The sequence below is a fragment of the Lampetra fluviatilis genome, chromosome 3 (genome assembly GCF_964198595.1).
Source record: "Lampetra fluviatilis chromosome 3, kcLamFluv1.1, whole genome shotgun sequence".
Classification (NCBI taxonomy): domain Eukaryota; kingdom Metazoa; phylum Chordata; class Hyperoartia; order Petromyzontiformes; family Petromyzontidae; genus Lampetra; species Lampetra fluviatilis.
Window position 1 is genome coordinate 33,309,918 of NC_136277.1, and position 25,705 is coordinate 33,335,622.

Consider the following 25,705-nt stretch of genomic DNA (forward strand, 5'->3'; position numbering starts at 1 on the left):
CCATCATCCGCACGGCATCCTGGGAGTGCATCCTTTCAGCAGGACTCATGGTTCAACACGAGACAAACTCTGGACCGGTTTCCACATTCAGTGCCTCATCAGCAGAATCAGGCTCCGCTTGATCCAAATACACAAAGACAAAGATCCCCCTTAACATACTGCTAGCGGGCACATATGAAGGCCCACATGGCACACGAGGGGGTGGGTGGCCGGCACCACGCCCGGGTCGCCTTTGTCTCCCCAGTGGCGATGTTTTTACACACCGCACCAGGTACTCATTTCAGGCTGAGTCGACCTAGGGGAGGCCGCAGACCGGTTCAGATAAACGCCGGGTTTGCAGCGGAGCGCGACCCGCCTACACCATACAAAGACAAAGATCCCCCGTGTAGCCTGAATACACTGTTGGGGCAAGTGCTGTTAGCGAGCACCTATGAAGGCCAGCACGGCACACGAGGGGTTGGCTGGCCAACACCATGCCCGGCCGCCTTTGTCTCCCCAGTGGCGATGTTTACACATCGCACCAGGTATTCATTTGAGGCTGAGTCGACCTAGGGGAGGCTCATATCCGGGTTCAAATAATTGTTAGTGGGTGATGGCCGTGAGAGGGAATCGAACCCGGGTCGCCAGGTTCGTAGCGCAGCGCGCTAACCACTACACTACCGCTCCCCACAAAACACACACACACACAGGAACACACACACAGTAACACACACACACAGTAACACACACACAGGAACACACACACACACAGGAGCACACACACAGTAACACACACACACAGGAACACACAATAACACACACACACAGGATCACACACACAGTAACACACACACAGGATCACACACACAGTAACACACACACACAGTAACACACACGCACACGCACCACCTCCCCCCTCCTCCCCCGACCACTCCACGCTCCGCCGCCCGCCGCCCCGCCCCGGGTTTCGCTCGCAGCCCCCGCGGCTCGGCTCGAGCGAGCAGAGAGGCAGCAGCGAAGAGACGGGAGCTCGGGGGGAGCTCTTCCTCTCCGCCTTTGTCTCTCCCCCGTCCGTAGCTACGTGTGTCCGTCCTCGGGCTCTGTCTCGCTGCCCGTCTTGCCGCCGCCGTCGTCTGCTGGTTCGCGACGTCCCTGGCTCGCCGTAGCAGCTCCTCTCGTCGTCCGGGTCGTGCTGTCTGGCCCCGGCTCGCTCGCTCGCTCTCTCTCCACGTTCTTCACGACGTCCGCGGTTGGTGAGTCCGTTCGGGATGTGGCGTCAAGCCGTCCGCCTGTCTGTCCGCCTGTCTGGTTTGTCCGCCTGTCGGGTCTGTTTCCCGTGCTCCAGCGTTTCTTTGTCTCCGTTCAAACAGCCCCACCACGCTGTGGTGGTGGTGAGTGTGTGTGGGGTGGTGTGTGTGTGTGGTGTGTGTGGTGGTGAGTGTGGTGGTGTGTGTGTGTGTGGTGGTGTGTGGTGGTGTGTGTGTGGTGTGTTGTGTGTGTGGTGGTGTGTGGTGGTGTGTGTGTGGTGTGTTGTGTGTGTGGTGGTGGTGTGTGTGGTGGTGGTGAGTGGTGGTGGTGAGTGGTGGTGGAGTGTGTGTGGTGGTGTGGTGGTGGTGTGTGGAGTGTGTGGTGGTGTGTGTTGTGGTGGTGTGTGTGTGTGTGTGTGGTGGTGTATGGTGATGGTGGTGTGTTGTGTTCGTGGTTACGTTAATAAGGCGACAATTTGCTGTCGACGTTAAGTTCGGAGAGGCAGAGTCTGGGTGCGTGTAGCTTGTATTTGTTTACACAAGGACACACACACACGTACACACGTGTCTGTGTGTCTGTCTGTGTATTGTGTGCGTCTGTCTGTATACTGTGTGTGTGTCTGTCTGTGTACTGTGTGTGTGTCTGTGTACTGTGTGTCTGTGTACTGTGTGTCTGTGTGTGTACTGTGTGTGTGTCTGTGTGTGTACTGTGTGTGTACTGTGTGTGTGTCTGTGTACTGTGTGTGTGTCTGTGTGTGTACTGTGTGTGTGTACTGTGTGTGTGTCTGTGTCTTTTATTTCTTTTCGCTCCGACCAAGGCGGTCGGAGCGCGAGCACAGCGCGGCTGGGTAACCACGACTGGGACGAGCGGTGAGTGGTGGGGGGGGACCCAGGCGGTTGTTGTGGCGGTTGTTGATGTTGTGGCGGTTGTTGTTGTGGTTGGTGATGTTGTGGCGGTTGTTGTTGTGGTGGTTGGTGATGTTGTGTGTCGGTTGTTGATGTTGTGGCGGTTGTTGATGTTATGGCGGTTGTTGTTGTTGTTGTGGCGGTAGCGGTTGTTGTGGCGGTTGCGTTTGTGGCGGTTGATGTCGTGGCGGTTGTTGTCGTGGCGGTTGTTGTTGGTGGTGGAGGCTACGCGACGCTCGGTTGGTCGGGGTTGTGAGTTCTCGTGTCGGGTTCGGTTCGTCTCTCCCCGTGTCTCCCCCCCCCGTGTCTCTCCCCCCCCCCGTGTCTCTCCCCCCGTGTCTCTCGTCTCTCTCCCCGTGTCTATCTCCCCGTGTCTCTCCCCCCGTGTCTCTCTCTCCCCGTGTCTCTCCCCCCGTGTCTCTCTCCCCCCGTGTCTCTCTCTCCCCGTGTCTCTCTCTCCCCGTGTCTCTCTCTCCCCGTGTCTCTCTCTCCCCGTGTCTCTCTCTCCCCGTGTCTCTCTCTCCCCGTGTCTCTCTCTCCCCGTGTCTCCCGTCTCCTCACCCAGTTCGTCTCGCCTCCATTCTGCCATAGGTCTCTGTCTCCCGTCTCGTTCCCTTTTCCATCGCAACACCGCCACCACCACCGCCACCATCAACCTCCACCACCACCGCCACCATCAACCTCCACCACCACCGCCACCATCAACCTCCACCATCAACCTCCACCATCAACCTCCACCACCACCGCCACCATCAACCTCCACCACCACCACCACCGCCACCACCAACGCCACCACCAACCTCCCTCCCGCACCTCCACAGCTCCCCACCCCCCTCGCTGATCCCCGATCCTTCCCTTCCCCCTTCCCCACTTACCCCCACCCACCCACCCCTCCACCCCTCCACCCCTCCCCGCGTCTCCTCGGGGTGACATTGTGTGTGTGTGCGAGAGAGTGTCTGTGTGTGAGGGAGTGCGAGAGTGTGTCTGTGTGAGTGAGTGTCTGTGTGTGTGTGTGAGTGTCTGTGTGAGTGTCTGTGTGTGTGAGTGAGTGTGAGTGCGAGAGAGTGTTAGTGTGTGTGTGCGTGAGTATGAGAGAGTGTCAGAGTGTGTGTGTGTGCGGGAGTGGCTGTGTGTGTGTGCGAGAGTGTCAGAGTGTGTGTGTGTGAGAGAGAGTGTCAGAGTGTGTGTGTGAGTGTCTGTGTGTGTATACACACACACATAACACGCACACAGACACATACAGACACAGACAGAAACACGGTGGCACAGCTACAGACACATGCACACAGACACGTGCACACAGACACAATACACGACATCGACACCACATAGACAAAGATCCCCCGTGTAGCCTTCACAGTCTGTTGGGGCAAGTGCTGTTAGCGAGTAGCAGCACTTATGAGGGCCTGCACGGCACACGAGGGGGTGGGTGGCCAGCACCACGCCCGGCCGCCTTTGTCTCCCCAGTGACTATGTTTACTACACATCGCACCGGGTACTCATTTGAGGCTGGGTCGACCTAGGGGAAGCCCAGGACCGGGTTCAGATATCCGCCACCGATGTTGGTCGTGAGCGGGAATCGAACTCGGGTCGCCGGGTTCACAGCGCAGCGCGCTAACCGCTCCACCACCGCTCCCCACAATGGGACACACAGACAAAGATACAGACGGAGAGACACGCACAGACAGACACGGCGGTGACGTCACCACGGCGCTTGTGCCAGGCTAGGTGCACTTTGAGGCGTCATGTGAGGCGTCGAAGGTTTTTTTTCTACTTGCTGGCAGGGAGATCACTCGACAGACGCACAGGAGCTGTGTGCTGACTGATGTGCCAGGCTAGTTTGGCTGATATGACTGGCAGATGCACCACCTGTGCTCCTTACTGTGCCAGACAGATGCACAGACACAAAGACTGGCACACAGACACACAGACAGACACACAGGCACACAGACACAAAGACTGGCACACAGACACTCACACAGACACAAAGCCTGGCACACAGAGACAGGCACACAGACAGACAGGCACACAGACAGACACACACACAGACGGGCACACAGACAGTCACTCAGACACACAGACAGACACACAGACAGTGCTGCCTACCATGTCCGTTGAGACAGTGGCGTTGTGTGTGTGTCTTGTGAATGAGATGTTGTGTTGACGATTGTGTAGCGTGTTGTCGTGCTGTTGACCGCGTGCGCACGTTCTGTTACGTCGCCGGTGACCGCGTGTTGTGTGCACAGCCCGGCACGACACACACAGCCTTACATACTGTGTGCACAGCCCGGCACCGCACACACAGCCTTACGTGCTGTGTTCAGCAAGCGCATTCACTCTCTTTGTGTGCGGGCTCTCGTGTTGTCGTGGCATTGTGTGACGTGCTGTCGTGTTAATAATGTGTGTGTCCCGCAGTGTGCGTGTCGTGTGCCGTTGTGATGTTTTGCCCGTACATAATGTTGTTGTTGTTGTCGCCTTTTGGCAATGTGTCACTGACCGTGTTGTTTGGGGAGCGGTGGTGTAGCGGTGAGCGCGCTGCGTTACGAACCCCAGCCATCCGAGTTCCATTCCCGCTCACGGTCATCTGAACCGGTCCTGGGGCCTCCCCTATGTCGACTCGGCCTCAAATTCATACCTGGTGCGGTGTGGTGTGTAAAACGTCGCCACTCGGGAGACAAAGGCGGCGGGCGTGGTGCTGGCCTCCGTAGGTGCTCACCAACAGCACTTGCCCCAACAGTCTGTTACAGGCTACACGGGGGACCTTTGTCTTTGTATGAGCAGCGTGTACTTTGTGTTTGAGCGGCTGTGTTAACGTCACACTACTACACTGCTGGGCATCCTTGCGTTGTATTTATTTGTGTAAATGTACCGGAGTATATTTTGTTGCCAGACAAAAGGTGAAAAAACCTATGATCATATCTTGGTACTGGCAAAGGAGGAGGTCCCATGATGTTTATGCTAACCCCGAGCTCTCGTTCCTCTAATAATGGCATTGTCTTTGGGCTGCTGTACGCCTTTTGTCGTCTGGTCTAACGCCTTTTGAGACGAGGCTCAAAAGAAAGCTGTCTCCGGTGTGGACCAATCAGTTTCAAGGACAATGCATTTATTAACAGAGTGTGTTTTTTGTTTGCACTCTGACCACAAGCATTGTGGTTAACGCAGACATGATTCCTTGTAAAAGGTTTCAGTTTGGTGTTTTAACATGTTAACACCTGTTTCATATCTTCTTGGTTCTTTCGGTAAAGTCACGTAGAAGGGAAGTAATAAAATAATAAAATAATAAAACATAATAAAATAATTATCACGACGTTTCGGCTACAACACAAGCAGCCGTCTTCAGGTGAAGAATGAGACACTGCCAAGCTTGGAGCTTATATATAGCCAGAAAAAAGGGGAAAAACCTATGATCATGTACCGGAATAGTTGAACGTACAACTCTGCGCGCGTGTGTGTGTGTCACCATCGTCTGTTGTGTGTCTCCCGTGTGTTGTCTTCGGGAACACAACAACACCGCACCGCAAACACCCTTGGTGTAGTTACAATGTGTGGCGGTGGTGGCGGCGGTGGTGGGCGACTGTAGTGTACTGTAGAGTGTACTGTTGTGTGTACTGTAGTGTGTACTGTAGAGTGTACTGTAGTGCACTGCAGTGTGTACTGTAGAGTGTACTGGAGTGTATTGTAGAGTGTACTGTAGAGTGTACTGTTGTGTGTACTGTGTGTACTGTAGAGTGTACTGTAGAGTGTACTGTACTGTAGAGTGTACTGTAGTGTACTGTATGTTGTACTGTACGTTGTACTGTACTGTAGAGTGTACTCTATGTTGTACTGTAGAGTGTACTGTATGTTGTACTGTAGAGTGTACTGTATGTTGTGCTGTAGAGTGTACTGTATGTTGTACTGTATGTTTTACTGTAGAGTGTACTGACATTTGTCGGTGTCAGTTAATCTTCTGGATGAAGGCATCCCCATACCGTATCGGTTGTGGGCTTTATTTGACCATACTTCGCCACGCTGGTCATTGCAGATTGCTGAATTGTGGTTATGGGTGGTGGAAGCCCAGGACCGGTTCAGATCCATCACTACTTTTCCGCTCACGTGAGCCGTGGGCCGGAATCAAACTCGGGCTCACTGGGTTCGCGAACCACGGTCGTGCAAAGCTTATTAGTGTTACTATATATCTGAAACAAACGCTAAAGAGTCGCTCCTTTACAGAACAAAATTGTTCTCTGTCACAGTGGCACCATATTTATAACTATTCTGTACTCCGTAACCAAATTGACAAACCGTCAGTTGCAACTTTCGGTATTTCGACTTGAAACTCCGTTCACCACCGTGATCCTAAATGGTTTATGTTTGACGGAATAAGCAGGAAGCACACATTTGTTGTTTGGCTCACGAAGTCGGGATGTGGACCTTGCAAGGAAGGGTGCAAATTTGTTTTATTTTTTATCAGTCTTATTACCACAAAACTTTTATCCAAATAGATTTGTTCCGTGTGCAGGTGCGAGATGGACTGTCACCCGTCGCAATGGATTGACAATGGTAGAATAACAACCTTGTATTTTTTATTTTGTTATGATACATTAATAATATCGGGTTACTATGGTTAGGCGTACATTGTACTCTCGTGGTGGTGCCTTATGCCGATAATCCATACTCAAAGCCAGCCTTAGCAGCGTTAGAGGGAAATATCTCGAGTGAGGAACGTAGCCCCAAGGAAAGTCGGTGGCTGTTACCACGTGGGGATGGTGTGTCCCGAGGCACACACAGCGCTCACTCACACAGACAAAGATCCCCCGTGTAGCCTTAACACACTGCTGGGGCAAGTGCTCTAAGCGAGGAGCACCTGTGAAGGAAAGCTGCCACTGCACATTAGGGGATGTGGTGGCCAAACACCACGCCCGGCCGCCTTTGTCTCCCTAGCGTTGAGGTATTTGCACACCGCACCAGATAGTAATTTAAGGTCTAGTCGACCTAGATGAGGCCCCGGACCGGTTCAGAAATTCGCGACCGATGTTGGGTGGAGAGCGGGAATGGAACTCGGGTCGCCAGATTGGTAGCGCTACTGCTGCCCATACACACTCAAAAGCACGTACTCACGCACGCACTCTCACTCCAAAACACTCGGGCACGCACGGCCGAGATCCAGCTGACTCGAGGCAAACGTTGTTTTCCTTCTCTCTGCCAACTCTTTGCTCACTGCACGACCACCATCTCCCTCCCTCCCCGTCTCCTCCCTCCACTCTCATCCTCCTCCCGCTCCGTCACCAACACCACCACCAACAACAACCACCACCATCAACCCACCACCCCCATCCCATCCTTCTTCGTGTCCGTCCCCTTATCCTCGCCCATCCTCCCCCATCCTCGTCACTACATCCACCACAACCGCTTGTGCTGTCCCGTGGCAGATTGCTGCTGGCTTGCAAGACGGACTCCGCATGACTCCTCGGGGCAGTGCGGCGTAGGAGCTGTCGGTGCTGGAGCTTCTTCTGCTGCTGCTGGTGGTGGTGCTCGGTGGCAGTGGAACACCAGCTGAAGGATCAGTGGGAGCAACCACAACAGCAGCAGCTGGTGGTGGTGCTGCTGCCCGTGCTGGTGGTGGTGTTGTCACCACAGGTGATTGGTGGTGGTGGAACAGCGGAGGAGAGATCGGCGCAAGCGGCAGCGGCAGGTGGAAGAGGCGGTGTTGGTGCTGGTGTTGTTGCTGCTGCTGGTGGTGGTCTTTGCTGCTCGTAGTGGTGCTACTGGTGGTGGTGCTGCTGGTGGCTGAGGAGCATCACCAGGGGGAAGGGGAGGAGGTGGTGGAGGAGGAGGAGGAGGAGGGGAGATAGCTGCAGCTGCTTCGGCGGCGGCGGTGGTGGTGAGCGGCAGGAGCAGGAGGAGGGTGTTCCAGCCCTCGGAGGTCGGCGAGGGCAGATGCCGTGTTGTTGGCGGCCGCGCTTTCGGCTCGGGCTGGACGTCGGCCGGAGCGCCCTGGGGCCCGCCTCGGGAAATGTCCGCTTCGACGAGCGGCTCGGCGCCTAACCCCGCCGCCGGCCCGGACGCGTACGACAGCGGCGATGACTGGGAGATCGGCGTCGGCGATCTGATCATCGACCTGGACGCAGACCTCGAGAAGGATCGGCAGAAGATGGAGCTCAAGCCTCACGGGGCCAAGCACGAAGCGCTGGCGGCCACGGCCACCTCGGCGGCGGCGGCGCTAGCGGCGGGGAACGCCTCCACGGCCACGCCGGTAGCCGCGGTGGCGCGCGGCCTCGGAAAGTTCAGCACCTCCGGACAGAGCCCCAAGGAGATGGGGGCCACCGCGAACAGCGCCGCCGGCGCCACCGCCACCGGCGGCGGCGGAAGCGGCAGCAGCAAGAGCAAGTCCAAACGGAGCAAGGCCTCCAAGGAGAACGGAAAGTCCCCACCGGTGCTGGTGGCCACAGGGCCGCCGCCGGCGCCGCTCGGCAACGGGGTGGCCGAGAAGCCGGAGCCGGGCCACGGGGGGCCCTCGGCCCGGCCGCCCCCGGCCGGCGCCTCCTCCGCCGCGGGGCCGCAGGCGCCATCGGTCACGGCCTCCGGCCCGGCCTCGGCGGCGACAGCGGCGACGGCGGCGGCCGCCGCTTCGCCGGCCTCCGCCCGGGCCAAGGAGGAGAGCCGGTCTCCCGCCAAGAGCCGCAGCGGCTCCAAGAAGAGCGGGAGGGACCACCAGCCCGGGGCCTGCGCCGTCAAGGGCAAGAAGGATGGCAAGAAGCACGGCCCCGCCGCCCTGGGCCAGAAGGGTCCCGGGGCCGCCGGAGGATTCCCCGGCGGTCTGGGCCCCTTTGGATTAAGTGTCAAGGGAAGCCCCTTTCACTTTGTGTTCCAAGGCACGGCCGATGCCAAGAAGGACTGCGCGGGCCCCAATTGCGTGAGCGAGGCCCCCGCCGGAGGAGGGGCCGTGGGGCCCAGGGCCATGGAGGGGAGACGGGAGGTGAAGGACGTGGCCGGTGGTGGTGGTGGTGGAGGAGCAGGAGCGTCTTCGCCAGCGTCCAAACGGATTAAAACCGAAAAGGTATGGAACGGACGAGCGAGCGCGCCGAAAATCGCCGCGTCGTTTCTGTCTTCTCTGTCGTCACGTGAATCGGTTTATTGATTTGATGTGCTGCTTGATTGCTTGAATGATGGACTGCTTGATTGATGGGTTGCACTAGTTAAAGGAATCGGCGCTCCGTTGCGAGTTCTCTCCCAGTTGACGGCGATCCCCGCGTTAAACCGATTGGCCGCTGCTCGCGGGGAGAGGAGAGAGAGAGCCAGATTCTCGGAGTTTTAAAATCTCTGGAGTGATTTGTCTTGTTTGGTGTTTTTGTGGAAAGAGGAGGAGGGAGGATGGCTGGGATGGTGTGGGTGTTTCGGGCGCCGAGGGAAAGGCGGCGTGCGGGTTTGCGGATTTGAGCGAGGGGTGTGAGCGTTGTGGTGGTTGGTGGGGGGAGTAGGAGGGGATGTGTTGGAGTGGCTCTCGACGGTGTAGGAGGGGGGGGGTGGAGGAGGAGGGTGGTGGTGCTGGTGGGTGTTTGGGATGGGGGCGAGAGTACCTTTGAGGCTCGGGCTTGCCATTGTGTGGGAGGAGGAGGAGGTGGAGGAGGTGCAGTGAAATGAGTGAGGCGCACGCATCCGCGGTGTGAAAAATGATAGGCTGTTAGAGCAGCCATTTTCAAGTCTCCGGGGGTACAACCCCAAAGCGGAGATTTGCCGAGTGGAGCTGGCACAGAAGCAAAAGCCGTCTCTCTCTCTCTCGCTGCTCTCTCTGTCTCGCCCTCCCCCCGGCTTCCTTGTCAGCCCTGCTCCCCCGTGAGCCGCCAAGGTTCTCCTCGCGCGCTCGTGAGCCCGTGGCGAAACGCCTAGACGCGCAGAAACCTGTCTCGCCCCCATTTAGGGTCATCGCCTGAAACGTTAGGAGGCCCATTATTTTTTTTATAGTCAATTCTATCCCTTTTTGGTGGTTGTTGTTGGCGTCGTCTCGTAACCCAACGTGGGGTTTACGTCGAAACTGGTGCAGAGTTTTGCTTGTCCTTAACCAATGCCCAGAGGTCGCAAATGGGTTTTGATTCCTTACCCGTACCCGTACCCGGCCGCACCAGGGTCGCAAACGGGTACCCGTACCCGGCCGGGTACGGGTAGCCGGGTATCGGGTAGGGTACGGGTATTGGGTACCCGATTGCGACCTCTGCCAATGCCTGCTTAAGGAAAACAAATACACTTCGCAGAAGGGAGCGTGGCCAGTGAGTCGTGGTACAGCTTTTGAAAAACATTGCTTTTCACGTGGAGAGACAAACATGGGGAAGGAGGCGCATTGCCCGTGCTCTTATTGCAACGTTGCCCAGCGTGCCCTTGCCAAAGAGGCAGAGCGTGGGCGCGCGCGTCGTCCCGATGGGTTTTGTACGGCGAAACGAACGGCACGTGTGTATGTTGAACTTATTTTGCGCCGTGAGTAGCCAACCGTGCTAATCGGAGGTGCAGGGGAATGATAACAAGCTCGACATGAAAAGGCAGTTTTAAAGAAATGAGTTTTCAATCTTGATTTAAAAAGTGCATAGCTCCAGCGGCTTCCTTAGTATCGAAAAGGAAGAGCTTTCCAGACGGCCACAGAAGCGCATCCGATGGACTGACGACCGGTCAGGTAAGCGAGAGTGGTGTACGCGGCCGTGCGTTCTCCTGGCCACATATGGGCCGAGCGTAGCTTCAGACGGATGCCGTGACATCAGCGAGCAGCCAGCCAGCCGGCGAGCCAGTGAGCGAGCCCCTGCCTAGGGAATTCCAAACTCGCGCCAGGCACGGAGAGCTGGAATTAGGCTCTGGGTGACTATGAGCTCCCACTCGGGGTGGGGGGTGGGGGGTGTTAAGTATGCAATTGAAGGGCGTCACGGTGGCGAGATGTTGACTACCTCGCCTGGTGTACAGGGGGTCGTGGGTTCGATCCCAACCCTGATGCCTGCTGCTGTATATTTGGAGTTTGCGTGTCTCTTTCTCTCCCCGTGGTTACGTGGGTTTTCTTTTCCGGGTCCTCCGGTTTTTCCCTCCATATTTAGAATCGACATGCCTTTAGAGTATTTGACTGTTTCAAATGTCCACGTGATAAGCCACTTCGTTGATCTATCATTTGTGACCAGGTATCTTCTGGAAAAGAGCTACATTGCTCAGTGGGCCTTACCTGGAAAAATGAAAATAGTTTATTGTTTATAGTTTGTGTTCAATAACAGTGCTTCTCTCTCGTCTCCACAACGTGACGATATGGACACGATCACAAAATGCATAGTTTGCGCGGAATGTGCGGCGCTTCAAATCTGGTGAATCTACCGCGGCCGCGAGATTTCGAACGTCGTTTGTGGCACGAAGTTACCGACTCTACGGTGGTGTAGAGCTGTCGTTTTGTGGTGCCCTTACAGCGTACCGTGGTGTGATTGCATAGGGTCTGTAGTCCCGTGAAGCTATAGTATGTATGACTCTACGTAGCCAATGGTGGTACGCATCTAATCGTGGTTTAAATGTATCGTGTAAAGTTGTGTGAGTCTGTCGAGCCTATAGTGGTCAGACTTCATAGCGTACATCGCGAAGTGAATCTATAGGATCGACGCTGGCACGAATCGATGAAATGCCCCCTGGTGTGAAAGCGACAGGTAAGAACAGTGACCATGAAACCAGTGACCTGAGTTTGATTCCTGGCAACGGCTAAGATCAGCGCCACTTCAACCGGTCCCGTTCCCCTCCCTACCGCTGGGCAAACCTCGCTGAACACCGCGGTTCAAGCATGGCCAATTGCAACCCCTTTTTTGTTTACGTAATTTATATGAGCCGCTCAAAAAAAGACAGAAAAGCGCGAGCAGACTTGGAATCAAAGTGCGGTCTAACCACCCCCGTGTGACCGACACGGAGTGGGGATGGCCTTGATCCAGCACTGGATTGACAGACGGCCTTCATCCAGCAGTGGACAGAGTTAAACTCGTGAAAGAGTGGTTCACGTCACTATTAACAACTCGGAGAAACAAACGACCCTTCTCTCTCGTAGCTGCTACGCAACATCGTGCTGCGTGGCCCAGGTTGTCACACACACACACACATTTATTTTGAAGATACATAAATGAGAACAAACACACACACACGGACAAACACTTTTAAGTTCACTCTCACGAACAGTCGGAGTGCATGCAGCGTGCCCCCCCCGCCCCCCCACGGATGCAGTGACATTGGCGCACTGGCGGTGTCGTGATGGTCGCTTTGAAGGCGTTCTGCTCATTAACGGAACCCGACTCTCATGCCAGACAGCCCAGCTGTTTGCCTCTTGGGCTGTGCGTGTGTGTGGTGGTGTCCGTGTGTGTGTGTAGTGATGTGCGCGTGTGTGTAGGGAGCGGTAGGGTAGCGGTTAGCGCCACGCTGCGCTACGAACCCGGCGACCCGAGTTCGATTCCCGCTCACGGCCAACACCGACAACGATTATCTGAACCGGTCCTGGGCCTCCCCTAGGTCGACTCAGCCTAAAATGAGTACCTGGTTCGACGTGTAAACATCGCCACTGGGGAGACAAAGGCGGCCGGGCGTGGTGTTGGCCACCCACCCCCTCGTGTGCCGTGCCGGCCTTTGTAGTTGCTCGCTAACAGCACTTGCCCCAACAGTCTGTTAAGACTACACGGGGGATCTGTCTTGGGCGTCCGTTCAGCAGAGTTCAGTGAGAGTGAATGGAGATCGTTTTGACTGACGCATTCAAATCGTGGCTTCCTCTCTCAACCCCTCCACCCCCCCCATGTGCATCGCTAACGTCACGCCACCCACAATCTCTGCCGTGGGTGGCGGTGGTGGTGTAAAGCGCAGTTTAAACACACATGGCGGCTCTTTTAAAGCCTTTTTTATGTGCCCGTGCGTGCGTGTGTGTGTTAAGTGCGTGTGTTGAGTGGGATATATATATGGCCTCTGTGTGTTCCGGCATGTGTGTGTGTGTCTGCCTGTGGCATAGGTGCTACGCGCTCACAGCACTTGCCCCAACAGTCTGTAGAGGCTATACGGGGGATCTTTGTCCGTGTCTGGTTACCTGCGTGTGCTGCCGTGTGAGTGTGGCAAATATCTTAACGGATCCTGGATCTCGCTTAGGTGGACTCATACCTTACACGAGCACCCGGAACGGTGTGAAAACACGAGCGTTGGGCAGACAAAGGTGGCCCGGCACGGTTAGGGCCCCCCCCCCCTCGTGCGCCGTGCCGCCCTTCGTAGGTGCTGCTCGCAAACAGCACTTGCCCCAACAGTCTGCCAAGGCTACACGGGGGATCTTTGTCTTTGTGCGCGTGTATACGCGTGCGTGTCCGTGCACGTTTCGCCGAGTTTTAATCACTGGGCCGGAACAAAATCCGGGGTGCCGCGAGACGTGGCAAATATTTAGTGAAACCAGTTTTTTCTGTGCTTGGCTAATCAACGTTCACTGTGTGGTGACATGCGCATTGAACAGGCCGGCCGCGTCGCTCACTTTTATTGGCGACGTGAAAACTGCTCTCGACTCACGTGTTGGTTGGCATCGGAGGTGGTCACCGACTTCACCCGGCAGCTCGGCTTGTCGGGACGTGTGTGTGTCGTGGGGAGCGGTGGTGTAGCGGTTAGTGCGCTGCGCTACGAATCTGGCGGTGCGTAAACATCGCCACTGGGGAGACAAAGGCGGCCGGGCGTGGTGTTGGCCACCCACCCCCTCGTGTGCCGTGCAGGCCTTCATAGGTGCTCGCTAACAGCACTTGCCCCAGCAGTCTGTTCAGGCTACACGGGGGATCTTTGTCTTGTGCCGCGTGGGGAGTGGTGGTGTAGCGGTTAGCGCTACGCTGCGCTGCGAACCTGGCGACCCGAGTTCGATTCCCGCTCACGGCCAACACCGGCGACGATTATCTAAACCGGTCCTGGGCTTCCCCTAGGTCGACTCAGCCTCAAACGACTACCCGGTGAGGTTTGTACGCATCGCCACTGGGGAGACAAAGGCGGTCGGGCGTGGTGCTGGCCACCCACCCCCTCGTGTGCCGTGCCGGCCTTCGTAGGTGCTGCTACTCGCTAACAGCACTTGCCCCAACAGTTTGTTCAGGTCGTACGGGGGATCTTTGTCTTGTGCCGTAAGTGCATGCGTGTCGGTATCCATCTGCATTCCTTCCTCGTGTCTCGTTGTACGCGTGTGCGTGGGCAGGAAGCGGTCAGCGCGCCGCGCTCACAAAACACACCTGAGTTTGATTCCCGCTCACGGCCACCAACGCCGGTGGCGATTATCTGATGCGGTCCTGGGCCCCCTCCCCTAGGTTGACTCAGCCTCAAATGAGTGCCTGGTCCGGTGTGTATAAACATCGCGACTGGGGAGACAAAGGCGGCCGGGCGTGGTGTTGGCCACCCACCCCCTCGTGTGCCGTGCCGGCCTTTATAGGTGCTCGCTAACAGCACTTGCCCCTACAGTTTGTTAAGGCTACACGGGGGATCTTCGTCTTTGTGTGGGTGTGTGGACGTGTGTGTGTGAGCGCGCTTGCCAAATGCCTTCCGCTAATCTCTGCGGGCTAACAAAACTCGGCACCTGCGCGGGTTTTACCGCCTGCCCTGGCCATTGTTAATTGTCTCGCTGTTTGGTTTCGCGTGTGCGTGGGTGCTGCCGGGGAGCGGTCGCGCAGGGGTTAGCGCAGGGGTTAGCGCACGGCGCCGCGAACCCGGTGACCCCCGGGTACGAATCTTGCTTCACATCGGTGATGATGTCGGCTCTGCGTTGTGTAAAAATACAAATAAATTGGCACTGGGGAGAGAAAGGAGGCAGGCTTTGTCCTTACCGCATCAGCATTTTACGTGAGCCCTGTCAGCCTCCATAGGGGCTCGCTAACAGCACTTGCCTCAAAATTCTGTTGAGGCTACACGGAGCGGGGGGGGGATCTTTGTCTTTGTGTTGTGACGGCGCCACCCCCCCACCCCTCCCCTTGCTATGTGACTTGGCCGACCTTAATAGATGCTCGCTAACAGCACTTGCCCCAGCCGAGCCCACCAGCAGGCTAAGTGGGGGTGGCACATGAGGCGTGCGTGAGTGAGCGTGAGTGTGAGTGCGTGAGTGTGTGTGTGAGTGCGTGTGTGAGTGAGCGTGAGTGTGTGAGTGAGCGTGAGTGTGTGAGTGAGCGTGAGTGTGTGAGTGAGCGTGAGTGTGTGAGTGAGCGTGAGTGTGTGAGTGAGCGTGAGTGTGTGAGTGCGTGTGTGAGTGTGTGAGTGAGCGTGAGTGTGTGAGTGAGTGTGTGAGTGTGAGAGTGTGTGAGTGAGTGTGTGAGTGAGTGTGTGAGTGAGTGTGTGAGTGAGTGTGTGAGTGAGTGAGTGTGCGAGTGAGTGTGCGAGTGCGTGGTTGCGAGCGCGTCGGGAGCGGCAGTGTTGTGCTACGAACCTGGCGACCCGGGTAGGAACCTGGCGACCCAAGTTTGATTCCCGCTCACGGCCACCAACACCCGTGACGATTACCTGAACCGGTCCTAGGACCCCTCCACCCCTTAGGTCGACTCAGCCTCAAATGAGTATTAAAAAACATTGCCACTAGGGAGACAAAGGCGGCCGGGCGCAGTGTTGGCCGGCCTTGCACAGGTGCTGCCCGCCAAGAGCACTTGCCCCCCGGCAGTCTGTGAAGGCGACACGGGGCACCTTTGTCTTTGTGCCGCCCGTGAGAAGGAGGAAGACGACTCCGTGCCGCAGGGGGTCAAGGGTCGCGCGCCCGCCGCCTGCCCGCGGTTGTACAGTTGGAGGCTGTCGAGGCTGAGCAGTGCCACGTGCTCTTCCACTCCACACGGGGGTCACTCTTCAGCCGCATTATTGAGACGCAATGGAGGAGGCGGCAGGTCCTCGTGGTGCGGACGGACTCTGAGCGCGGACTTTCTGCCGCGCCTCTACGAGCCGTTTATTATTTGGCCAGGCAAGGAAGGCCCACTGAGCCATGTCGCTCTCTTTATTTTTGTCCCTCAGAAGCGACCTGGCGATCACAAAGGATAGCCCAGCGACGTGGCGTATCACGTGGGCATTTATGGCAGCTTCTAAATGTGGGGGTCGTTTCCGCCATCGTGCAAAGTCACGAATTTCCTGGGGGGTGTTGGGGAGAGTGGGTGACGTTGATTTAATTTAAATTTGTTGTTGTTGTCTGTCGCTGCTGCTGTTGTTGCTGTTGTCAGCCGGCAACATCGCCTCGCCGATTGGCAAAGCCCTCGCCCAATTCCTGCCATTCCACTCCCCAGAGAGACCCACAGACTGAACACAAAGACCCATACAATCAACACAGAGACCTATAGATTCACACAGACATATAGACTCACACAGATACCCATAGACTCACACAGAGACCAATAGACTCACACAGAGATCCACAGACTCCACACAGATCCATAGATTCACACAGAGAACCTTAGACTTACACAGAGACCAATTGACTCGTACAGAGACCCATAAACTCAGAGACCCTTAGACTCACTTTGTTGTCAGCCTGTAACGTTTCAGGGTGGGGGTCAACTCCCTCTCTTGCCCCCCCCCTCTCCTCCCAGTTGTACTTCTGGCTGACACAGACGTCAGTCTACGTCACCGCCCGTAAACCAAACTAATGCTCGACAATAATTCACACTTCCCGGGAGTCTGAAGCATCTCTCGTTGACCAACATTTGCCGGTGGTGGGAATTCAACGTTTCTGTGCCGGGAGCCCGGACTGCGCGTCACACGCTGAGTGGCACGCACGCAGCGGCGCGTTGGGCATTTGGCCGTGACCGGCTTTGGATGATGTCAACGCTTATTTATTTATTTCAGCTCCTAAAAATACAACACGTGCCTGCCTCCCTCCCACCAAACCTTCGGTTGTCCCTCCGTGAGTCCACGCAACGTGTTGGCTGTGATTTCACGAAGCTTGAAAAAATATATATACGTAACCAGTATATTTGAAAATTTCGTAAATGGAACATCTGGTTATTTTCTGCACCTTTAGTAGAAAGGAGTTTTTTTTTTTGGCCGTGGAATTTCCAGAAAATTTGGCGGACGGCTGTGCCGAGCGTGCGGTCAAAGGAGGCGGGCAGCGGTGGATAAGCGGGGTTTGATTGTAAACTCGCACAGAGCCCCATCGCCAAATTCACTGCTGGATGAAGGCCCCCCATCCCCCACGCAGGCCGCGTGGGTCACGCGCGTTGTTTTGAACATACTTCACCACGCCGGCCCGTGCGAGTCGGCACAGCGCTGAGCGAGGTTGCCCAGGGCCGGTTCGGACATCGCTTGCCGCCGATGATGACGATGCCGCCGACGATGACGATGATCACCGCGAACGTGAATCTAACTCGGGCCCAACGGGTTCATAGAAACCATACCGCTGTAGACTTGTCACAGGGCACGTTCATATCCGCGCTGTGCTGGTTGAGCCGTCGCAGCCGTAGATTCCGGAGATGTCACGCTGCCACGGCAGAGTGAGTGGAGTTATGCGCGCGTGTAAGTAGAACGCGTGCGTGCGTAAGTAGAATGCGCGCGCGTAAGTAGAATGCGCGCGCGTGCTTATATTTTGTTTGTGAGAGAACAGGCGAGAGTCGCAGCCCTGCAATCGACTGGCACTCGAGATCGTTGTGGAGAACCCCGCTCGAGTTGTTTGTTAAATTGCGCAAATTGGTCACGAGTGTTGTTGCCCGCGTCGGCCGCTCGTGCTCTGCTCCACCCAAGGACTAGGCGCACGTTTTGCTCTCTAATCTTTTCCAGACCACAGCGCGCGGGGGGGGAGCGAGGGAGGCTTGCGTGTGTGTATGCGTGTGTGTGTGTCAGCGTGTGTATGTGTGTGTGCGTGTGTATGTGTGTGTATGTGTGTGTGTGCGTGTGTATGCGCGTGTGTATGCGTGTGTGTATGCGTGTGTGTATGTGTGTGTATGTGTGTGTGCGTGCGTGTGTGTATGTGTGTGCGTGTGTGTATGTGTGTGCGTAGGGAGCGGTAGTGGAGCGATTTAGCGCTACGTTGCGCAACGAACCCGGCGACCCAAGTTCGATAATTACCGCTCACGGCCACCAACACCAGTGCCGATTATCTGAACAGGTCCTGGGCTTCCCCTAGGTCGACTCAGCCTGAAATGAGTACCTGGTGCGCTGTGTAAACATCGCCAACGGGGAGACAAAGGCGGTCGGACTCGGTGCTGGCCACGCACCCCCTCGTGTGCCGTGCCGGCCTTCATAGCTGCTCGCTAACAGCACTTGCAGCAAGTCTGTTAAGCCTACACGGGGCATCTTTGTCTTTGTGTGCGCGTGTGTGAGTTGAGCGGTCAGCTTCGTGGTGAGCTCACTTCTTCTCCAGCTACAGCTAAGATCGGTGACGAATGTGGAGGTCCTGGCCCGCCCCTAGATCGACTCAGCCTTACAAAAAAATGAACACTTTGCGTGGTGCGTAAGACGTCAGCAGTGCGGAGACAAAGGTGGCCGGGCGTGGTTTTCTGTTACCCCCCCCCCAACCCCCCCCCCCACCCCAAACCCCCCCCAACCCAAACTCCCCCCCCAACCCCCCCCCCCAACTCCCCCCCCCAACTCCCCCCCCCCCAACTCCTCCCCCCACTCCCCACCAAATTCCCCCCCAACTCCCCCCCCCCAACTCCCCCCCCCCAACTCCCCCCCCACTCCCCCCCCACTCCCCCCCCACTCCCCCCCCAACTCCCCCAACGTGCGCCCGTGCCGTCCTTCGTCGGGTTGCGACTCGCTCGCAGCACTTGCCCCCCCAGCAGCAGCAGCAGGCCGTTGAAGGCTACACGGGGCGCCTTTGTCTCTGGTTTGGTGGGGGCTGTGGGGGCTGTGGGGCCGCCCTTTGTCGGCCGCTTCCCAGAGCTGGCGCGAGGTTGTGGAATGTGAACGGGGCTCGCCCGCAGTGGCCGACAGGAGAGGGGGGGAGAGGGAGGGGGTAGGGAGGTAGGGGAGAGGGGGGTAGGGAGGGGTAGGGAGGGGTAGGGGGGTAGGGGGTAGGGAGGGGGGTAGGCTCGAGTTGGGGTGTGTGGGTGCGGTGGGGGGTGCGGTGGGGGGGGAGTGGATGGGGAGTCGAGTCTCGGAAGAGAGCGAGGAGAAGGAGGAGGCGGCGGCAGGAGACACGGGATTGATTGGGGAGCGGCTGTGTGTGTGTGGGGGGGTAGGGTTTGTGGTGGTGGGGGAAGGGAGAGATGCCGGTCTCCGAGCTCGCAGTGGCACCGCGGTGGAGAACTCGCGCAGGGCGTCGTGGTTGTTTAGCTGCTGGGGTGGGATGACGACGACGACGTTGACGACGATGGTGAACCGTGGTGGTGGTGGTGGTGGTTGGTGGTGGTTGTGGTAGTTGGTGGAGGTTGGTGTTGGTGGTGGTTGGTGGTGGTGATGGGTTGGTTGTCGGTTTCCCCGAATCTGGTAGAGAAGTTGAACACGCGCCAGGAGCACCCCGAGGGCGCTCGTCTCGCGGTCTGGTGGTCGGGGCGTCTGGGCGAGCACGAAGACGATGACGATGGTGATGACGATGACGACAATGACGACGATGGTGATAATGATTACGATGATGATCGGAGAATAAGCGAGATTTAATGGAGGGATAATGGTGATGACAACGCTGGTGATGATTGATGGTGGTGGTAGTGTGATGGTGGTGTGGTGGTGGTGGTGTGATGGTGGTGGTAGTGTGATGGTGGTGGTGGTAGTGTGATGATGGTAACGATGAGAAAGGGCAACTAGGCAAGTGAACGAATGTGAGGTGCATGATGTAAAGGAGGGAAGATGATGATGGTGGCGATAATGTCGATGTCGACGGTGATGATGTCGATGGGCAGCGTACATCGATTATAAAATCCCGGCGTTCCGTTTATCCGTCAATGAAAGTATCAGAGAGCTTTCCAGAAGGCCTCAAGCAACAAGTTCTAGAAAGTGGGCCCCCCCCCCCCCAGATGTGGGGGTAAATGTTTGATCCAACAGGTTTACACAAATTGTTATCCCCCACCAATTTGTTTTTTTGAAGGCAAATATGCACACACACTCTACCTACAATAGAGTCAGTGTCTACTATCGAGTCAGTGGTATCTACTATAGTCAGTAGTATCTACTATAGAGCCAGTGGTATCTACTATAGAGTCAGTAGTATCTACTATAGAGTCTGTAGTAACTACTATAGAGTCAGTGGTATCTATTATAGAGTCAGTGGTATCTACTATAGAGCCAGTGGTATCTACTATAGAGTCAGTGGTATCTACTATAGAGTCAGTAGTATCTACTATAGAGTCAGTGGTATCTACTATAGAGCCAGTGGTATCTACTATAGAGCCAGTGGTATCTACTATAGAGTCAGTGGTATCTACTATAGAGCCAGTGGTATCTACTATAGAGTCAGTGGTATCTACTATAGAGCCAGTGGTAGCTACTATAGAGTCAGTGGTATCTACTATAGAGCCAGTGGTATCTACTATAGAGCCAGTGGTATCTACTATAGAGTCAGTGGTATCTACTATAGAGCCAGTGGTATCTACTATAGAGTCAGTAGTATCTACTATCGAGTCAGTGGTATCTACTATAGAGCCAGTGGTATCTACTATAGAGTCAGTGGTATCTACTATAGAGCCAGTGGTATCTACTATAGAGTCAGTAGTATCTACTATCGAGTCAGTGGTATCTACTATAGAGCCAGTGGTATCTACTATAGAGCCAGTGGTATCTACTATAGAGTCAGTGGTATCTACTATAGAGCCAGTGGTATCTACTATAGAGTCAGTGGTATCTACTATAGAGCCAGTGGTATCTACTATAGAGTCAGTGGTATCTACTATAGAGTCAGTAGTATCTACTATAGAGTCAGTGGTATCTACTATAGAGCCAGTGGTATCTACTATAGAGTCAGTGGTATCTACTATAGAGTCTGTAGTATCTACTATAGAGTCAGTGGTATCTACTATAGAGCCAGTGGTATCTACTATAGAGTCAGTAGTATCTACTATAGAGTCAGTAGTATCTACTATAGAGTCAGTGGTATCTACTATAGAGTCAGTGTCTACTATCGAGTCAGTAGTATCTACTATAGAGCCAGTGGTATCTACTATAGAGTCAGTAGTATCTACTATAGAGTCAGTGTCTACTATCGAGTCAGTAGTATCTACTATAGAGCCAGTGGTATCTACTATAGAGTCAGTGGTATCTACTATAGAGTCAGTGTCTACTATCGAGTCAGCAGTATCTACTATAGAGTCAGTGTCTACTATCGAGTCAGCAGTATCTACTATCGAGTCAGCAGTATCTACTATAGAGTCAGTGGTATCTACTATAGAGTCAGTGTCTACTATCGAGTCAGCAGTATCTACTATAGAGTCAGTGTCTACTATCGAGTCAGTAGTATCTACTATAGAGCCAGTGGTATCTACTATAGAGTCAGTGGTATCTACTATAGAGTCAGTAGTATCTACTATAGAGTCAGTAGTATCTACTATAGAGTCAGTGGTATCTACTATAGAGTCAGTGGTATCTACTATAGAGTCAGTGGTATCTACTATAGAGTCAGTAGTATCTACTATAGAGCCAGTGGTATCTACTATAGAGTCAGTGGTATCTACTATAGAGTCAGTGGTATCTACTATAGAGCCAGTGGTATCTACTATAGAGCCAGTGGTATCTACTATAGAGTCAGTGGTATCTACTATAGAGTCAGTGGTATCTACTATAGAGTCAGTGGTATCTACTATAGAGTCTGTAGTATCTACTATAGAGTCTGTAGTATCTACTATAGAGTCAGTGGTATCTACTATAGAGTCAGTGGTATCTACTATAGAGTCAGTATTATCTACTATAGAGTCTGTAGTATCTACTATAGAGTCTGTAGTATCTACTATAGAGTCAGTGGTATCTACTATAGAGCCAGTGGTATCTACTATAGAGTCAGTGGTATCTACTATAGAGTCAGTGGTATCTACTATAGAGTCAGTAGTATCTACTATAGAGTCTGTAGTATCTACTATAGAGTCAGTGGTATCTACTATAGAGCCAGTGGTATCTACTATAGAGTCAGTAGTATCTACTATAGAGTCTGTAGTATCTACTATAGAGTCAGTGGTATCTACTATAGAGGCCAGTGGTATCTACTATAGAGTCAGTGGTATCTACTATAGAGTCAGTGGTATCTACTATAGAGTCAGTAGTATCTACTATAGAGTCAGTGTCTACTATCGAGTCAGTAGTATCTACTATAGAGCCAGTGGTATCTACTATAGAGTCAGTGGTATCTACTATAGAGTCAGTGTCTACTATCGAGTCAGCAGTATCTACTATAGAGTCAGTAGTATCTACTATAGAGCCAGTGGTATCTACTATAGAGTCAGTGTCTACTATCGAGTCAGTAGTATCTACTATAGAGCCAGTGGTATCTACTATAGAGTCAGTGGTATCTACTATAGAGTCAGTAGTATCTACTATAGAGTCTGTAGTATCTACTATAGAGTCAGTGGTATCTACTATCGAGTCAGTGGTATCTACTATAGAGTCAGTGGTATCTACTATAGAGTCAGTGGTATCTACTATAGAGCCAGTGGTATCTACTATAGAGCCAGTGGTATCTACTATAGAGTCAGTGGTATCTACTATAGAGTCAGTGGTATCTACTATAGAGTCAGTGGTATCTACTATAGAGTCTGTAGTATCTACTATAGAGTCTGTAGTATCTACTATAGAGTCAGTGGTATCTACTATAGAGTCTGTAGTATCTACTATAGAGTCAGTGGTATCTACTATAGAGTCAGTATTATCTACTATAGAGTCTGTAGTATCTACTATAGAGTCAGTGGTATCTACTATAGAGCCAGTGGTATCTACTATAGAGTCAGTGGTATCTACTATAGAGTCAGTGGTATCTACTATAGAGTCAGTAGTATCTACTATAGAGTCTGTAGTATCTACTATAGAGTCAGTGGTATCTACTATAGAGCCAGTGGTATCTACTATAGAGTCAGTAGTAATCTACTATAGAGTCTGTAGTATCTACTATAGAGTCAGTGGTATCTACTATAGAGCCAGTGGTATCTACTATAGAGTCAGTGTATCTACTATAGAGTCAGTGGTATCTACTATAGAGTCAGTAGTATCTACTATAGAGTCTGTAGTATCTACTATAGAGTCAGTGGTATCTACTATAGAGTCAGTGGTATCTACTATCGAGTCAGTGGTATCTACTATCGAGTCAGTGGTATCTACTATAGAGCCAGTGGTATCTACTATAGAGCCAGTGGTATCTACTATAGAGCCAGTGGTATCTACTATAGAGCCAGTGGTATCTACTATAGAGCCAGTGGTATCTACTATAGAGTCAGTGGTATCTACTATCGAGTCAGTGGTATCTACTATAGAGTCAGTGGTATCTACTATAGAGCCAGTGGTATCTACTATAGAGCCAGTGGTATCTACTATAGAGCCAGTGGTATCTACTATAGAGTCAGTGGTATCTACTATAGAGCCAGTGGTATCTACTATAGAGCCAGTGGTATCTACTATAGAGTCAGTGGTATCTACTATCGAGTCAGTGGTATCTACTATCGAGTCAGTGGTATCTACTATAGAGCCAGTGGTATCTACTATAGAGCCAGTGGTATCTACTATAGAGCCAGTGGTATCTACTATAGAGCCAGTGGTATCTACTATAGAGCCAGTGGTATCTACTATAGAGCCAGTGGTATCTACTATAGAGTCAGTGGTATCTACTATCGAGTCAGTAGTATCTACTATCGAGTCAGTGGTATCTACTATAGAGCCAGTGGTATCTACTATAGAGTCAGTGGTATCTACTATAGAGCCAGTGGTATCTACTATAGAGTCAGTGGTATCTACTATAGAGTCAGTAGTATCTACTATAGAGTCTGTAGCATCTGCACACATTGGGGAGGGTGGTGAGGAAGAGGACATCAGTGGGGCGAGTCAGCAAGCGTGGAGAAGCCCTCGGCAGGAGAGAGATTGACACGAGAGAGATGAGTGACAGGAGAGCGATGAGTGACATTCTGTCTCTTGTAGCTGAAGCACTCAGCGTGAGTCGAGAAGCGGAGCAGAGGAGTGACGAAGGTGGTGGTGGTGGTGATGGTGGTGGTGATGATAGTGGTGAAGGTGATGGTGTTGATGATGATGGTGGTGGTGATGATGATGGTGGTGATGATGGTGATGATGGTGATGATGATGGTGGTGGTGATGGTGGTGGTGATGATGGTGGTGGTCGTGGTGATGGTGGTGATGGTGGTGATGATGATGGTGAGGGTGGTGATGTCGAAATCTGCAGCGAGGGGTAGCAGCAGCAGAGTTTGGATGATGAGCGGCGGGGGAGGGACAGGGAGGGAGGGAGGAGGAGGTGTTGGTGGTGGGCAGGGGGATAACACCCGGGGGGGGTGTGTGGTGGGTGTGTGGTGGGTGTGTGGGGGGATGTGGGGGTGTGTGTGTGGGGGGGGTGTGTGGGGGGATGTGGGGGTGTGTGTGGGTGGGTGTGGGTGGGTGTGGGTGTGCGTGGGGGGATGTGGGGGTGTGTGTGTGGGGGGGGGGGGTGTGTGAGGAGATGTGTAGGCGGTGCGTGGGGGTGTGTGGGGGGTGTGTGGGGGAGGTGTGGGGGGGTGTGGGGGAGGTGCGTGGGGGTGTGTGGGGGGTGTGTGGGGGAGGTGTGGGGGGGGTGTGGGGGAGGTGCGTGGGGGTGTGTGGGGGAGGTGCGTGGGGGTGTGTGGGGGAGGTGCGTGGGGGTGTGTGGGGGAGGTGCGTGGGGGTGTGTGGGCGGTGCGTGGGGGTGTGTGGGGGGTGTGTGGGGGAGGTGCGTGGGGGTGTGTGGGGGGGTGTGGGGGGGGTGTGGGGGGGGTGAGCGAGAGAGGCGGCCGTGTTGTTGGCAGGTCCGGCCCGCACGCTCTGCCCGGCGCGCGTCCTCGCGAGCACAGAGGCCGCGTTGTTGTGAGCAGGAGGAGAGAGAGAGGGGGGGGGGCATTTGTATCCCTCAAATCTTACTTCGACCCCCCCTGCCCCCCCCCCCCCCCAGAGCACAGTGTCTGGTTTGTGCCTGGGTCACTCCCGAGGTAAGCGGCCCGAGTGTGCGGTTAAAGATTTTTGTAAATGTGTAATTTATTCATTTATTTTATATTTTACCACCCCCACCACCACCACCCCCGGTTGGTGGAGTTTCAAAGTAGCCCTCGCACTGACCCATTGAGTTGCCATCACGCCCCTCCCCCTCTCCCTCCCCCCCTCCCTCCCCTCCCCTCTCCCTCCCCTCTCCCTCCCCCTCCCCCTCCCCTCCACCCCTCCCCTCCCCCTCCCCTCCCCCTCCCTCCCCCCATCCCTCCCCCCTCTCCCTCCCCCTCCCTCCCCCCCCTCCCTCCCCCCCCTCCTCCCCCTCTCCCTCCCCCTCCCCCCCTCCCCTCCCCCTCTCCTCCCCCTCCCCACCGTAGCCGGGTTTATGTTTTAATAATTGATGTTATTGGCTGTGAGCGAGAGAGAGAGAAGCACCCGAGGTTGTTGATGTTGCGTCGATGTTTACCTGTCGCCGTGTCGTGTTTCCGTTCCGGCCAAACATTTGGACGCTCACAGAAGCGGCGCTGTCCGCGTTTTGCTCAGCCTCGTGTGGACCCGCCGGGGCGTGGGGT

General features: G+C 54.5%; 1 protein-coding gene across 3 annotated transcripts in view; it reads left to right on the forward strand.

Annotated features, from left to right (window-relative positions):
• Window positions 1-951: 951 nt before the first annotated feature.
• Window positions 952-25,705, forward strand: part of LOC144931035 (uncharacterized) — an 85,712-nt gene continuing 60,958 nt past the window's right edge. For 2 of the 3 annotated variants that reach the window (XM_078854916.1, XM_078854918.1), the window contains exons 1-2: window positions 952-1,232; window positions 7,544-9,171. In XM_078854916.1, the coding sequence (XP_078711042.1) occupies window positions 8,128-9,171 (1,044 nt within the window). In that variant the 5' untranslated portion in view covers window positions 952-1,232; window positions 7,544-8,127. Of the gene's footprint in view, window positions 1,233-6,535; window positions 6,675-7,543; window positions 9,172-25,705 lie in introns of those variants that run through there. The other variant, XM_078854917.1, reaches the window with a different exon arrangement.